The sequence below is a fragment of the Drosophila teissieri genome, chromosome 2L (assembly GCF_016746235.2).
Source record: "Drosophila teissieri strain GT53w chromosome 2L, Prin_Dtei_1.1, whole genome shotgun sequence".
Lineage (NCBI taxonomy): Eukaryota > Metazoa > Arthropoda > Insecta > Diptera > Drosophilidae > Drosophila > Drosophila teissieri.
In genome coordinates, this window is record NC_053029.1 from 11,717,440 (window position 1) to 11,734,988 (window position 17,549).

The 17,549-nt window shown below is 43.5% G+C and overlaps 1 protein-coding gene across 1 annotated transcript; it reads right to left on the minus strand.

The window, feature by feature from the left end:
• Positions 1 to 1,823: 1,823 nt before the first annotated feature.
• On the minus strand, positions 1,824 to 14,007 carry LOC122622304 (protein Wnt-2). Its single transcript, XM_043800665.1, has 4 exons — positions 12,565 to 14,007; positions 4,175 to 4,398; positions 2,659 to 3,164; positions 1,824 to 2,562 (listed from the first exon to the last, which is right to left on the minus strand). The coding sequence occupies exons 1-4, from the start codon at positions 12,624 to 12,626 to the stop codon at positions 2,101 to 2,103; spliced, it is 1,254 nt and encodes a 417-aa protein (XP_043656600.1). The 5' UTR covers positions 12,627 to 14,007; the 3' UTR covers positions 1,824 to 2,100.
• Positions 14,008 to 17,549: the final 3,542 nt, after the last annotated feature.

Consider the following 17,549-nt stretch of genomic DNA (forward strand, 5'->3'; position numbering starts at 1 on the left):
TGATTATGATAACTATCTATATATTGGTAGTATCGGTATTCAAGTGCTTAGCTACTAAGGGACAGGTGACAAATTTCCCTCTGTGTAAGGATGAAATAAAATTTCAATTTTATTAACATAGCTGAATGGAGGGCCCTCTGCAACCACGGCAGCCAAGGTCAGTTGGAGGTCAATGGCACTCCGGAGGCAAAGAATGGAGCAGGAGTGCGGTTGAGGCTGAGGTTGAGATTGAGGTAGCGCCAGCCGCGTGTTTAGTTTGTTAGATGGATGACTAATAAGCGTCGCCACAATTAATTGAAATCCACTGATACGCATCTGCCGAATGGCTTCAGATACAAGCAAATCTCATTAACGCGCCCAAGATAAAGCCACCGGAATCTGGAAAAACAACGCGCGGCGGAGGAGAAGCGATGCGATACCAAGGCACATACACATACCAGTATATCTCGGCGTACATTTTGTTCAGTCAAGTGAACCAAAGCCAGAGCAGCGGCCAAGAAGATTCCAATCCCAATCCCAATCCCAATCCCCATCCGAATCCAATCTGGAGCCCAATACCGTATCCACAACGCCGAGGCTTTATAAATGCATGGAGATACAGTTTTCGTCTTTTGTTTCTCCTTTTTTTTCTGTTTTTTTGGAAGTCAAGCGGTTTGCATTTGTACGATAAATAAAATGAATGCGATTGTTAATTAGTTGTTGCTTTTGGAGAGCTGCTGCCGCTGATGTTGCCGGGATTGGGAGTATCTTATCGCTGGCATGGGCTTGTCTCCTCCGCATCCCCAACATAATAAACCAAATAAGAGAGCCACAATCAGCTTCAAGTAGGCAAATGGATCGGAATTCGGTCTGGTGCTTTGGATAATTCCCTGGAGAATTTATTCCCAATTTATTTGATTAATTTAGTGCATTTTCTAAGTAGGTTTGGCGTATCTTAGTATAACTTTCTTAAATAATACTATATTCTCAAAGTAGATGATTGTAATTTGTGCTTTAATTCCTGGCATATTAATACATACCCACATATTAAATTAGTTAAACACACAAATCGTTTAAGCTCGTTCATCACCAACTTTGTGCCATCCAATATAAAATTCGAATAAATTTCGTTTTGCTGATAGCAACATCTATAATGCATGTTCGTATGCTTCTGTTTCTCATAATGGAACAATATGATATTCACTTAATTACATGCATTTAGCGAAATCGATTTGATTTCCTAATTTATGCATCCAAAGATAGATGGCGCTCAATCGATCTGTCGTCTGTGAATGGTAATTTATGCACAATGGGCAAATCAATTTTCATTCTGTTCAAAATGCGTTTTGCATTTATTCCGTTTTGTTGTCATCGAACTTTTGTTTGCTGTTTAGGCAAATTTCTATAGATTTTTATCTCGTGTCGACAACAATAAAATTGTGTTAATTTATGGGAAAGTCAACGGAATGACGACTATAACCGAAAGATAGATAGATACACTTGAATGAAACTGGGAACTCGTTTTCGCTGCCCGTCTGTTCAATCGATTTGAGTGTTGTTGTGTTGTGTTGTCTTCATTAATTTACGTTTAATCATTTATGCAGATTTCAATCAATGGGCGAATCGATTTGAAATACGTTTCCGTTTAGCATATCATTTTGTTGTAGGCAATCTGGTTACTTAAAATTCAATTTGTTTGCAATTAATTGGATGACAAGCGGATGGAGTTGTAATCCAGAAAGGGCTGAGCTGCCACCGAAGTTTTGTCCCCTATAAGTATATATTTTCCTTGCCATGAAAACTCGTTGTCTGGTTTAGTTTTTCTTTCATTTTTATTGCGACTATTTACAGGGCTTACATGAGCTGCATATGAATGATATAACGTAGGCATGTTTATGTGGTTTTTAATTCGTATTTACAACTAGCTAAAAGATTAGAGATACTCGTTACTGGTTACTTGTTAGTTAATACTTAAAACGTTTTCTCTGTAAGTGTTTGTGTGTGTGTGTGTTTTCTATCACGCGAAATGGAAAGCTTTCAAAATTCTATTCCTGACTAAACCGAAGAAAGTAATACATATGTATGTAATACATATATATGTATATAGTGAGTGAAGTGCACTCAGAGGCAGGTGTTCACCGCCCGGTGCTCCAGGCACTTTTCGCAGGTCACCTCGCAGCACCACTTGAAGACGCACTTGCAGTTGGTCTGCTCCTCCACAATCCGGCGAGTGTGTCCCCGATTGCAGCACAGGCGATCGCAGCGATCCGACCCGGAACTGGTCACATTGCACTCCCTGCCCTGGGTGCCCAGTGCACCCGTCTTGGAGTTGGGAGTGCAGAAGTCGGGCGATTCGTCTGCGAAGACCAGCTGGTACTTGTTCGCCGGCCTCGTGTGCGGATTCTCCGGCATGAAGCTGTTGCCGTCGTTGCGCAACGTCACCTTCCTGGCACTGTCGTACCGGTCTCGCAGTCGTCCTGCCACCTCCCGGAACGGAGGCATCTTCAGCCAGCAGGTCTTCACCGTGCAGGAGCCGGACAGCCCGTGGCACTTGCACTCCAGCCGCATGGCATCGCGAATGGCCTGAAAGGATGTCATAATTCAAGATGGATTTGGTATTTTTATACATAATTACACATATATTTATCTAATGAGATGCATTAGTTGTTGATTACTTACCAATCGACCCGCGTTGTTGTTGTGGAACTTGACCAGATCGCTGCGTCTCTGCCTCTGCTTGGCGTCGAGGAAAACGCGCGAGTGCCGCAGGCCAAAGTTCACGTTGTCACTGCAGCCGCCCCACTCCCACTGCCCCTCGGGAAACTTGATGTTGTCCCAGAACTTGCGGCGCCCCCTCCTGCCGCCCGGCCTGCGATTCCACCCGCCTCTTTGCTCCAGCGGAGATATGTCCACCATGGAGCTGGCGTTGTTCAAGCGACCCATCCGCTGGCTGGGATGCTGATCCTTCAGGGGCAGCTGTTGCCGCAGCATCGCGGCCTGTTGCTGCCGCTCCAGCGCCGCCTCCGCGGTGGCCGCCGTCACCATTTGGGGCTGGCCGCCGTTCCGGCGCATGTGCGCCTTGTCGCAGGAGCACTCCACCAGCTGGCCCATCGTGCAGGCCTTCGTCACGGCGTAGGTCACTCCCGCGGCTGTGATGGCGTTCACGAAGCCCGTCTCTCGGGAATCTGCAAAGAAGGAATTAATTTGCATTAATATTATTATATATATGCTATATATATATATTTTATATTATTTTCCTTAAAGAAAGCCCATCCCCCGCGTGCTCAATCAATCGTCAATCATTGGCGTTGTCAGCACGCGTCGCCTGATTGATTTTAATTTGTCAGCCTGGGCGACAAAATGATTTATTGCTCATTCGATTGGCAATCGCCAATCAGCGATCGCTGCTCTATGCAAATCGCAAATCAGAAATCGCAAGTGTTGCTGGCAGTCACGTTCAATGAAAGCGAAATCGCACTCGAAATCCGAATCGCAATTGTAATCGCCGGGATTTTAATTTGCATACGCTTGTAATGCGCTCAAAGTTAAAGAGCTGGTTCTTTTTTTTTGCCAACGCGACAGGTGATATGTCTTGAGCCACCCTAAAATGGAGTGTTACATGAGGGCCAGGCTCGCGAATATATTTTATATTTTTTTCTTATTTTCGCTGACAGGTTGACAGGGCGAGGCTTTAATCCGAGCAGAGGAGAATTTCGGTGGTTACGCCCGTGGAATTTATGGCACAAACCCACAGTTTGGTATGTGTTTTGTTTGCGCATTGTTGTCATTAAGTGCGGCGATCGAGGATCTGGAGAGCGGTGTCCAGTCCTCCTGCTCCTCCTCCATTTTCCTCGCCTTTTTTGCCGTGCAATAATTTATTAAAATTGACAGCTTTGTAGGCTCATTTCAGGCGCTATTCATCAGCGCGGATCGCTGCACTTTTATTATGCAACTTGATGGATGGTGCGGTGCGCTCTGCAAGGCCTTGTCCATGACAACCCGAAAAAAAGGCACCAGAAAGTCGGGGCGTGTGCAACGATGAGTTGTAATTAGGCAGCTAACCGCCTGGTTTCCCCCTTGTGACTCACACACTGTTGTTGACAGCCAGCCTTTTGCCGCTGGCACTGCATAATAAACTATATCCCCCCTTTCCAACAACGTAACTAGTTTCCTGCGACGCTGAAAAACTACTTACCGCGCATTAAGATTTTCCTCATGCTCTTGCGCAGAACACTGCAGTTCCACCGCCGGTTGCGGAACTGAAACTCGCATTCGCGGAAGCCCAGGTTGATGCCATTGATGATGATCTCTTTGAGCAGGGCCGAGTCGTGCCGGCAGATTTCGGCCAACTTGCCGCGCAGACGACGTGTCTTTTTGCACATTAGATTTGGATCGAGAAGGATGTTGGTGCCCTCGGCCCTGAAAAGGGGTAAACAAACATGTAGGTTTGCATATCAAAAAAGAGGAAACATGTGCTGCATCAGCTTTAAGTTAAATTGAATATCAAACATTACTTTCGTTCTGATTTCCAATCATTGCCTATCTCTCGCACTGACTAATCCAGTTGCCTTAGTTCCCACCTAGGGCGCACCCAAATTCGATTATCTATGACCAACTTTTGTTTTCCCTGAAGGGTTTGTCCCGCAGGCATTTATCACAGACCAAGCACTTTGTCATCGATGAATAATCTGCACGTACATAGCTCACATTTTGAAGTACGCCGAGGCTTGGCAGTGATTTCTTGTACTTTTCGACTGACTCAGCTGAGAGTTCCACTCGATTATATGGCTCTAAAAATGGCAATCGCGATTCGCTGGCAGCAATGGATGATGAACATGGATGATGATCAATCAGTGCTCGAGGGCTAAGCAAAACTAACAGCAGCAGCAGCAGGCCCTATTAGGCGCTTTATTTACCCGGGGATCTTAAAACCGGGCAGAGCATAAACCATCTGAAACACTTTCCACGCAAATGGAAATTGAAATGGAAATGGAAATCGGCGCAAAGTTCAGGAACTGGCAGAGTAAATTTCACGCGAATGTGCAATGTGAAAAAAGCGAAGAGCCGAGCGATTGAGCTATTAAAAAGTCATAAATCTGAAATGGAAAAACATAAATCAGCGCCAAAAGGCGAGCACTACTGCCTACTGCCCGCCAAAAAAAAAAAAAACAAAAAACAAAATAACAATTTCCAGTGGCCGCTTCTGAATGCTGACACATACTCGAGAAGTCGATCTCGATATGAATATACGAGTGTATACTATAGGTATACACACGGTGCTATATAGCGATGTGTGCTCACTGCACCCACATTGTTGGGTAATTATTAATTTTCCACCTAAATTAAATTTTAACGCCGCAAAACCAGCCGGCAAATGGCATTCAAAATGAAAACGAAAATTGCATCTATTGGAAAAGTTGGCTGAATGTTGGTGGGGGAAACTTTTATTGATTGACTTCTGCCTACGCATTGGCCTATGATAATAAACATTGCATGAGGACCTCTTTATCGTCGCCATTACGTATACGCAGCATTTGAGAAAAAAACCGCGCTGAAATTGAGTTCAATTTTTGGAAGTATGTATTTTTTCCCCATTTTATTTTTTTTGCTCTGCAGCTCTGGCATTCTGAGCAAATAAGCGCAGACAAATTTCGGCTAAGCAGTACAAATAAATAAATAAAACTATTTTTAATGAACTTGTGTGCGGAATGGTTTACGCATTGCATGGCGCCAGACTTATAAGTGTAGTGGCTTAGCCGACAAATACGCCAATTACCGGATGATATGTGCATCTGATGTGTTGTCTCAGATATATATCACCAATTTTACTGGACTTTTGTGAAAATGCACTTTCCGTGTGGAAAGCGGAAATTTCAATATAGAGTTTAATGTTAACTTTTTAGAGTTATAAGTAAAGTGTAAACAAATTTTGTTTCTTATCGAAATAATTTAATCTAGAATAATTTGCTGCTTGCAATGATCCTTAACCAATTTCAGTTACGGGAAAATTCTCGGCATTCCCGCATATCAGATAACCCAGTTCTGGTGCCCCCAATTTTCTCGGAGCAAGTAGATAAACCACTTGAACCGCTTCAAATTCCCATTATCGATGCCCACCTGGGTCGCTTTTGCCACCTGGCTGTTGCACTGCAGCTCCCTGTGGCAATGCCACAAAAAACAAAAAAAAAAACAAGAAAAAAAAACAAGAAAAAAAGAAGTGAACACACACTTCCCAAACACTCGACGAGATTATGACAACTTAATAGCTACAAAATGAACAAAATGCGTATAACAAATAGAGCAGACACACGCACGCACAAGTACTTAACGAAAATATTAACTCCAAAGGCAACAAAAACAATCACAACCGCCTCTCGACCGCCAAAAACAAACTTCAAATGATAGACGCGCTGGTAAACAAAGTAGAAACAATTGAAGTTCAAATCACAATGATCATCTTCATCTTCATCTTCGATCGAGATGTTGCCGTGCTATTGCTGTTGGGAATCTAGATGTTGCTGCTGCTACTCTAAATGTTGCTGCTTTGATGATGATGACGTCTTGGCTGCGGCTGCGTTGCGTTGATGACTGGAGAGATCTAAAGAACTCAAACACCTTTCAACCACACAAGTTGCCACCACCACCACCGAACACAAATAGCAACTCGAAACATAGCAACTCAACACAAAAAACGGAAAAAAAAGGAGATTTTTGTTAAGCGGAAAATAGCCGCACAGAGAGTGGAGCAACCGATCGTTCGACACTTTTTGGTTTTTGAAGTTGAACTGAAGTTTACTTGCCAGCGAAGTCGGCAGCGAAGTTGTCGGCGAACATGAAAAGGAGCCAGCACAACTTCAGGTCTCTCAGGTCCCTCCACCGATCCGATCCGATCCCTCTGCCCATTCCCATACCCATCCCCATCCCCATCCCCATTCCCATCCATCCCATTCCCCATAAGATACCATACCATCACATCCCAACCCATACCATCCCATCCCATCCAGCAAAGCAGCACTTGGAAACGTATCTTTATTTTGCGCCCAGTATCTGTGTGCGTTTGTTTGCCTGGTATGGGTGTCGTTATAGGCCTCAATGGACTTTCAGTGACTCCTTTCCCTCTCTTTTCTTTTGTATCTGCCTTTCTCCCTCCGTGGCTGCTGCTTTGGCATTGATCAAAGTGCCCGGTTTGGTTTTTGGTAGTCCCAAACAGACAAGTGGTTGAAATTTCCCATACTATCCCACACTATACCCCCTGCACTTAAAGTTACTATAAATGAGGGGACAAAAGTTGCCCCACTATTCGGGACTTTCCCGGAATGCAGGAATTTTAATTTAAGCATACCCATATACATTTTAACCAGGATATAAGGGAGTATTCATATCTAAAAGGGAAATGGTTAATAGTGCATTTTTAATAATTAAGAATAGTTAAGAAATGCAGTAACATTTCTATTTTAGTTCGCTTTAAATGCACAAGTAGCTCAACTATAACATTTAACATATAAAAGTTTTACTACCGTATTAACTACAAAAAACTGAGATATGTATATATTTATATTTTTTACAAAGTAATATTAGTATAAAAATTTTTAGAATCCTCCTTTGGCAACTCATCTCGATTAATCTCGACTTCACTGAAGTTCTTTTATCTCGCTATCTTGAAATATCTATGTAAATAAGTGGAATTGTTTGATTGACTCATTTTTGTGAGTCAGGTTGCAGCTATCGTCGACCATCCCCCCCACCCATCTCCCCCCTTCTCCCAGGGGTCAGTGCAAACAAATCAACGACTTAAACCACTTGTCAACATGCGAGTGGCAAAGTATTTAAACAAAGCGTTGACAAGTGAATGAATGGCCATTGGATTGGTCGCCTGGCCGGCCGACTGGCTCTCTGGATTTTTTATTTTCTGGCTTGCTGAGATTGCTGACTTGGCTGACTTTACTGACTGCTCTTGCTGACTGTTTGTGAGCTGGAGCTGGAGCTGCTGGCCCGTTGGATTTTCGCCTTGGCCAAGTGAAGTGCTGTTGCGGCTGGTCAGTTTCATTTACGCGCTCAAATATTTGCCTACAGAATGCCTCAGCGCAAGTGCTGATCTCTTGTGCATACGAATTTCGAGGGAGAAGCGTTTGATGTGGGCGGCAGCATTGACAATCGATTAGGTGCCCCCTCGGAGCCACAGCTACTGGCTAAAAAGTCGACAAAATAAATAAGAAACACCGAAAAGGTGTTGACATGTCTGCGAGTTGGCAACCGATCTGATCCGCTGGGTGCGGCATCGTGTGTGGGCGCCGCATGCTGCCTTTTTGGCACCTTTTTTTTTCTTGGTGGAAGGAGGGATATACTGATGTTTTTCATTTGATAATAAGCATATTAACATGCTTACTCAACTCGGGCATCTTCGTCTTGGAAACCCACTTATCCTTTAATTCATTCTAAGAGCCTAACAAATTATTTATCACTGAATTGCATATGATATTATTATGATATTATGGCCATTCTCAGGCCTTTGTTATTATTTATATTTGAATTTAAGCACTTCGCACACCCTTACCGCTTTTATAGCTATTTTCAGTTAGTGCGGAGTTTTGAAAAGTTAGCATTTCTTACGGTTTCCCAGACATGTCCATGTCCAATTGGCGTGGAACAGCAAAAACGCTGGCTAATAATTCAGGCATATTTACTATGAGTGTCTTGTGCGATGCCAGGCAGTGTCATTCCTTTAACAAGCCTCCTTCGGTTCCAGTGGGCAGGGCACGACTTCAACTTTAGCCCTAAGTGCCTTTGGCCAGGCTTAGCTCTCTGGGCCAACAAAGGCGACATCAATCTCTGGGGCTTGGTGACTTTGAGGTGCGCAAATTGCGACAACGTTTAACTTAATTACGGCTCAAATAGGCGTAGCTGGGCCCAGGGAACGATCATCGGCGCACGGACATGGTCATGTTCATGTCAAGGATGTCTAAACTGTGCTTAATCACGATGATTGAGGCTGTGGGAACGAGAATTGGGCAGCGGCCGATGGACAAGGATTCCATGCGGCTTAGGATGCCAGCGCCATTAGAGATCAAAAAGTGTTGCGTTACGATGTTGAAATTGCCAGGTAAATAGAATACTTATGGTCTTTATATAAATTATAAATTAATCTGCCAAAACTGCAATGAGTTTTTACTTTGTATTTATGGCTTGAATCAATTAATCAGCTTCCGTGCTTTCCTAAATCGCTGGTCCCAACGCATCATCATCTTCCCTTCGAGATCATGAGGAGGAGCACTCGGCACAGACCGCCTGACAGACATCATGGCCAAGCCCTCTACCTGTGCCACAGGGGCCACACCGTCCTCCAACTTGACCCATGTCTGTCCGCGTTCTTTGGTTCGTCATCCAATTTAATTATGATGCATCTGGCAGACAAGCCGAAGACAGGCACATTCGTCAATGTAACAGTGAGGGAAAGCGACAAATTAACAAAATAAACAAATGGCATGACTCTTGACTAACAGATTTGCAGCGATCTAGTGAGCGGTAACTAGCTACTTTTTCTGGGGAGGGGGGGTTTAAGGTTAAGGGGGAAAGAAACTTGAACGTGAAACTTTCTCTAGAGACAGAGAGACAAGGGGAGGTACTCTCGTTAATGTCGAGCGAATTGTGTCAGAGACGCTTCTTTGCTGCTCATAATCAACTCATCTGCATGGGATTTTGGCAATTGGCCGACTTTTCTTCTGCTCGTTAGTTGAACATAATTATTGTGTTGTTTTTGCTTCTTTTTTTTTGCTTTGTTTTGCGTTGGGGGTGTTTGCTGTTGTTGCCTGCTGGCTCATGAAGTGTGCCAAATTCGCGGCAGAGATGATCTCGTGGTGCACGGGGCGTATGAGCAATGTTGTGTTGATGCAACCACCGACTGTGGAGCCAGCACAGCTTGAGACTAAGTGGCCACTGGGCCACTGGCCACTAGCCACTGACCACCCACACCACCCCCCGTTTGCCTTAACCCATTAATGCCACGCCTGGCATTAATTACCATTTCACATGCTGTGAGAGCCAAAAAAAAAAAACAACGAAGAAAATTAAGGAAAATCACCATCACCAGATGAGGGGCATTGACTGAACGGATTTTCGATGAATGAAATTGTGTGCTGTGAGTTGAATGAAAAGCAGGAAGTCGCCGGCAAATGTCAAATGATTTTCCAACGGATATGAGCTCATTTAGGGTTTCTGGGTGAGAAATCAAACTGCAGCAGATCTGGCAATTTGCGAGATCATCTTCATCTTCATCATCGTCTCGCGCGCTGTTTTTAATTAAATTCTAGACACATCAGCGCTAAATTTCTGCCCGATCAACGGCAATTTGATGTAAGTTTTTCTCTGTAATTGGCTGCCCCTCTGTTGGCACTCTGCTGCCTGGAATTTCCATTCATTTAACGCAACATCTACCCACAATACGAGTACGATCCACACACTCGTACGTCTCTGGGCTATCGATTATGATCTCAATCGCTCAGAGAACGACCGTTTGATTTAGTGCACTTCGCCTGCGAATTTCGCAAAATGCACACAAACAAAATGAGATACGATTTTGTGGGGCTGTAAGCCCCCCAAATCGCCTCATTTTCGCCTTTTCCGGACCCATTGCAAAATGCAAATTTCGCAGATCCGCACTTGATCGTTTATTGTAAAACCATCGATCGGCTTTGTGCGCTTAAGTAGCTGATGGATTTGAGAGATTTTATTAAAATTGTATTTTTTATTGGGGATATTGCAAAAGTGGATCATTACTAGCAACATTTGCGTTATAGCTTGCGTTTGATCTTTTTGATGCTGTTGGCTTTGAGTTTAGCAATGGTAAAAAAGATTATAGAAATCAAAGCTGCATTCGTCTTACTAAATGTGCCTTTATTCTGGAGTTTCTATTTTGGCTCTTAGTTTAGAAGCTTTGATCTTTCTAAAGAGGCGTTAACCGTTTCAGTTGCATTTCTGGCTGCCCCACCGCCCTTGAGCGGCACAGATGAAGCGCAGAAAGTGGCACAGCCAAAGGCTCCATTTTTGTTCTCTGTGCAACTTTCGGGTGGTGGCGACATCACATGGACGCACACTCACATCTCCGTTGCGACCGCATCTCGTTCAACGTTCAACGTTCGACATCAAAAGGCGGCGAAAAGAACTGACAGCGCTGAACTTGAGCTTTAATTATTTAATTAATTTATGGTGAAAAAGGGGCAATTGCATTGGATGCAGCATGGAAACACCCAGCCACTTTTCACCCTCTCCGCCTCCCTGCAATTTCGCAGGTGTCCACCTTCGTTTGCTGAAGCGCCCAGTTGCACAGAACTCAAATTAAATAAATGAAAATAAAATCTATATATATTTATATACATATATGTATATAGTGGATATAGCCACGTAATCGTCATGCAGTCTACGCCACGCGACGCCCACGCCGCCCCCTTTTGGCCACCCTGCATTCGCCCTGCCAAATTGAAGCTTTCGACGCCGTTGACAGCCGCAATATTTCTACCTTTAGGCAAATATAAATAATATATAATATATATGTATGTATGAAATATAGGAGCAGACCTCTTGGGACAAATTCATTGATGCCACTTTGCTGGCAAATATTTTGGCAAAGTGCATAACTTGTGTGTTAGAAGGAAGCCCCTGCCTGCCCGTCACCATTTTTCTTTCTATTTGATGTCTGTCCTCCGCGGTTTGTTTATTTATTTATTCATCTCGTTGGACGCCTTTTCGCCTGTAATTTCGCGCATAAATTGTTCCAAGTGTCATTTGGCTCTTTGGCTTTTTGGCTTCATCCGCCTCTATACATTTGCTATTTATTTTGGCCGCCCCCTCCCCCTCCCAAAAAAAAAAATAGAAAAAAAAACTAAGAGGGAGAGTAGAAAAGTTGCCATGTAATTAAATCTAAATCAAACGTCACATTTTGAAGGTCCGCCGAGTCGGTCGCCACGCTCGATTGGCTCTGATTTGGACTTGCATTTGCATTTGCATTCAGAACGCATTTATTTTTGGGGCCTGCACTTTTTTATTTGCTGTCTCCGCAGCCGCAACCGGAAGCGGTTACGCCAATCTCTATCTCGTAAATTGATGCGATTTGACGTGAACACAGATGCTCTGTGGCCAAAAGGCCTTCGCGAGGGTGGTAATGGGTTTTTTGGCATTGATACAGAACATAAATTGCATGTTGAGCGACCACCACCAACGGGCCAAATCGGAGCGACTTTGTTAGCTGAGGTGCATAAGTCTAGGCTAGGTGATTAAAATTAGACACTATCTCTATTTTGCAGAATATTCGGGTGGGATCTGCACTCAAAGATAATACTTACAGATAATACTATGTTTCAAATGGTTGCACTACAAAATTAAATAATAATAAATACTATTGTTTGTTATCTTCATTTTAATATTCAAGAGATCGTATACTTATTATGTTTAAAACACCTTTATTTATTTAACAGGCTATAAAAGGCGTGAGTGCCTTCCAAGTGCATTAAACAATTACATTATTCCCACTAATCACTTGTATCGACTTTTAAGTATCCGAGAACGGATAATAGGTATTTAAATGCCACTTACCAGCCGAATCCAGTCATTGGCATTGCGAATATTAAAATTGCAATTACCATGAGCAAACGCATATCGATTGAAGCCGCCAAATGCAGCGGCAACAAACCAAATTCTGGCCGTTGAGCTGTTTCAATTTACTTTGTTTAGTGAGTGAGTGCGATATATATATATATGTATACAAATACGAGTATATATATAATGTTTTTGCTGTACTTTTTTTGGCAGGTAGTAAAAGTTAACGCCGTTTTTATTGCGGCCACGATGAGTACACGAGATGCTTATTTGAATACCGTTGACGTGTGCGAATTAATCAAGCGTCTCGAGCTGAGTGGATATTTTTATGTGTGTACTTCATCAGGGGGAAGTTGGCGGTTGGTGGCGGAATCCCGGGCGACATGATCACCGATCTGATCTGAGGTGATCTTGCGGATCTGGCGGATCTTGCGGATCTGGCTGATCTTTCCCGATCTTTCACTTTTTTTTGGCTGGTTTTTGCTGCTGTCTGCGACTGGGGCTGCGTACGCACACGGAGAAAGCTGCCGGCGTACTGAGCCGAAAGGCCAAAAGGAATATTGGCTAAAAGGAAGGAGTTGTCGGCCGGGTTTTCGCGATCCAGCGAACGAAACAAACAAAAAGTCCCAGGCTAAAAAGTTGAACAGCGAATCAAAAGCCCGGCCAAGGGTGGAGTCCAACTGGGGAATTGTGTTTTAGGTTTTTTTTGGTTTTGGCCCCACCGATATGGGGATATGGGGATTTGGTATATGGCGGGATGCAGGACGACCAGGGAGTAGCGTAAAAAATGAAATTAAACGCGCGCTTTAATCAGAATCCCAGGCCGAAGACCCAAGTCGCGCGACTCTTTCTGGCTGCTTTTGTCCGCACTTTTTATTTTGCTTTTTATATTCGCTATACTCGCTGGAATCGCTTTTGGCGTGGATCTTCCTTTCTGGCTCCTCACTTATGTTTTTGTTAATTCCGATCTCCGCAGAAGTTGTGGCGCATCCTTTGCGCCCGTTTTTCCCGTGTTCCCAAACATCACAAGACGCACAAATGTGCGGCAAGTCGAGGCGAAGAGAATTCTTCTCGCGATCGCAACACTCAACACTCGCGCTGACCGTTCATATGGATCTGATCTGGCGGATCGCTAGCCGATCATTTCGAGAACGTAAACGCGTAACAACCGTGGGATTTTCCACCTCCTCCGCGCTCGCGAAAAACTCACTCGCGAATCGTAACGAATAACGAATACCGAATAACGATCGGGCCCGGACTCTTTACTGATTCTGCGGATCGCTTTCGGATCGGATCAGATCGGATCCAAACGGAACGGATCGTATCGGATCGTATGGGATGGGATACGATGGGATGGGATGCGATGCGATGGGATCGGTTTGGAGAGATCTTGCGAATCCCACAACAAAATATATAAGTCACTCTATGAATGGACGGCGGTTGTCGGTCGGTTGTCGGATCGTTTCTGATTGTGATACGTCGCCGTCGAAAAGTCTCTTCCCACTTCAGCTGCTCTGCTGACGCTCTGTTTGGAAGCGTGAAAATTTATTTCACTCATGCGCGATCCGAGCGCTCAAAATCTGTGGCGTTCTGTTCTGTACCCCCAACGCACACTGGGCCACAGTGGCCATTCTCGACGCGAAAGCCAAAAATGTTTGCGAAATATTGGAAGAACATACATACATGTGTAATAGCGATGTAATTGATATTTAACTAGTGACTTTAATGTTCGATGATGATTCGATTGTTATAGTTCATTATTCATTGCAATTAAATTTTTCGAAAATATTTGATTAATCAATATAAATAATGCAGTTTTGGCATATAAAACTACTTACCCTGTTTTCAAAATTAAATTTAATAAACTTATACTGCGTTATAAGTGCGTTTCTGTAGAAGTTTCCCAGTGTCAACATTATCCTGACGTCTTTAGTTTAAGCTTTTGTCAACAAAAACCTGATCTGGCCCACTGTGCAACGTCGCCGGCGCAGTTGACGTCTCAGTTGGCTGCGACGCCACCGCCCGTAGTTTTGTGTTGATTTTTGAGATATTTTCTAATGTATCTGTAGATTGTGTTGGATGTGCTTTATTTTTTGTCGGGCCATTCGGCTGCTACAGTGCTTGCCATTTGTAAGCAATCTGAGTGAAAGTGGTGTTTGGAAACATACTTATTTTTACATATAATATTTAATCCATATTTATTTGAAAGACGCAGTTTTTGAAAAACAATAACTAAAAGCATATTTATATTCATAGCTTCCTAAACTGTAACGATTCCACGAGGCCATTGTTACTGATAAAGAACATTAAAATATTATATTATGGTCGATAAATTTGAACACCTCACCCACCTTGGGAACCTGCTTTTCCCACTCACTGTTGGCTCTTTGACTCGGTTACGGTCATCGACTCAGCGCGACATCTTTCCTCCTGATTTCCGTTTCTGTGACACTGCTCTGCTTACCATCCAGTCCGCACCTTTGAACCCTCCTCCTCCTCCGGGAACTCGTCCCCCTGGAATGGCTCCTCCACCCGCGCTCTGTTTTGGCCGCCGCGAATTGTTTACACGCGACAAACTTGTCATCTTTTTTTTCGTGTACATCTCGGATGATAAAAAAGGTTGGCGACTTGGTCTTTGGCATGCTCTCCGGTTGTTGGGCTAGGCCACGAGCACAGGTAACAACAAACAGAGTATAAAAACCAGAAACAATATCAACTGCTGGTCAAATCAGAAAGAAATGAGAGGTGGAACACACACACAGAAATGAGCATCAAACCAAGTCGCATGATCATAAAAATTGTGCCACTTTTCAACTCCACCACCGTGCTAGTCACTCGGAAATCTCGCTGGACGCGACACAGAGTTTGCATAAGCTCCATCCCAGCTCCACCACCATCCTCAGACACGTTCGCGTCATAGCGATTCGTCTTCGTATCTGGGCGGCTAATCATTATCAAATACCATAAAAACACATCTCACAGAGCTCAGCTGATGGCCATAGGAGCTGGCAAGAAGCTGGAAGCCATCTAACACAGAAACGGGAGCAGCCACCAAAAGCCTAGTCAATCTCAGCCAACAGACGGCACAAATCTCCTCTATATGGCCACCTAATCTCGTGCTTCTCATTTAATGCTGTCTAGCTGATTAATTTATATTTATTTTTTATTTTTAAATTTAAAAAGAAAGCCTTTTGATTGTATACAAAAATGATTCACCTCTTCTATTCTAGCTTAAAATTGCCTCTTGTTCACCTTACCATTAGTCTTTTATTTGTATGTTTAAAAAAGTAATTTGTTTATTTCGTTTCGAAGTTTATGTAAGCAGACTTACTTAAGTATGAATAAAGCAGTTAGTTTTATATTGTCTTTTTCCCATTTTAACATGCATTACTCATGCAAGACATCCATTACTGTTCGATCCACCCTCTCGCGGTCTTCGGCTTCCAGCTCGATGATCTCGATTTATCTGGACAGCTCCATGGCTTGATAGCTCCGATCAAATATGGGCTAATCGCCGTTGGTATTATTGATGTAGCTGCCCCTCACGATGATGCCTCTTCAGCTGCTTGGCGCTCTTCTGTTTGTTTACGTATCTCAAACTTATTTTTCTTTGCGCATCCCTAGATTTTGGCAGCTTTTTGTGATTGTTCCTTAATTGTTGGCGGGGTTTTTCGGGGTTTATGGTTTATGATACCACCACGTTTTAGTATCGAGCAGAAGTCGAGGAATGTGAATGAAGAGGAGCCGTGGCGGGTTGTCAGTCTAAAGTTCACAAGTTGTCAAAATGTTTGCGCTAAAGTCTCAGACCTGGAGCATTTAGTGGCCCCTACTTATCTGACTGTGTTAACACATTACCAGCACTGACGTGCAACTCGAGATGTGTTTTTTCCCAGTTTGATGGGCTGATTCAACAAATAAACAAAAGGTGAAAATTTCACAGAGAGAAATTATAGTTAAAACTTATTTAAGAGTGTTGCTAACTATTTTGGGCTTTTCATTTCGTTTAAAGGCAGTTATCTAAAGAATGTAAAAATACATGAGCATAAATCCTAATTAAAGATGAATAATATAATATCTAAAAAAGGGAAGTTTAGGTTTTTTCCATTTTTTCCTGTGCACACCTGGGAGTGGGAGTAGCCTCTTTTAATAAAATGCGGAACGAAAGCAAAAGTCAGACATACTTCCACCGCTATGACTAATGGGTGCCAAACGGATGTGAAATCCTATAAACAAATCCAAACCACAGAGACAAAGACTTTTCGAGGGACCTGCAAAAGCTGGAAAACCTGGAAAACTGCATTTGGCTTCGATCAGCACTCAGAATCAACTGTCAAATCGCTGATGTACACCTGATCTGATCTGATCCGAACTGATCTGATCCGATCTGGCTGGAAAATCAAAGAGTGGGCGGAAAAGGCGGTGGGCAGAGGGCGCTTGGCCATTGAATTCTCTCGCACTATCAATGGGTATCATAAAAACTTTATGGCCCCCGGGGCAAAAAGAAGCTGCCTCAGCAGCAGCAGCAGCAGCCACGATTCTTTTAAGTGCCCTCCGGCGTAATTACTCTCGAGCTCAAAGTCAGCTGAAAAATATGCCACAACAGATCTACAAACATCACTTTGTGTGCATATGTGTATGCATATATATAGCTCTTGCCGATAACCAAACATTTTCGTGGGGGAGGGCGCTACACGGATTGTTTGGTATTGTTCGGCCGAATGACCGATTCGGAGAATCGGAATCAGTTCTCCATTTGTGCCACAAAAGCTCTCGAAAACGGCTTTAAAGAGTCCGAAGCGAAGAACAACAAACAAAAACGTCGTGTTATGAGCTATTAACGTAATTGGAAAATGGCATTGGGGGAATTAGAGCGGTCTTTGATGCACCACAATGAAAACTCGGGCTACTGCAGACGCAGACGAGGGTAAATAAACAGAGAACTGGCCGAAAATGGAATTTAATGGGCGGATCTCTAATAAAGC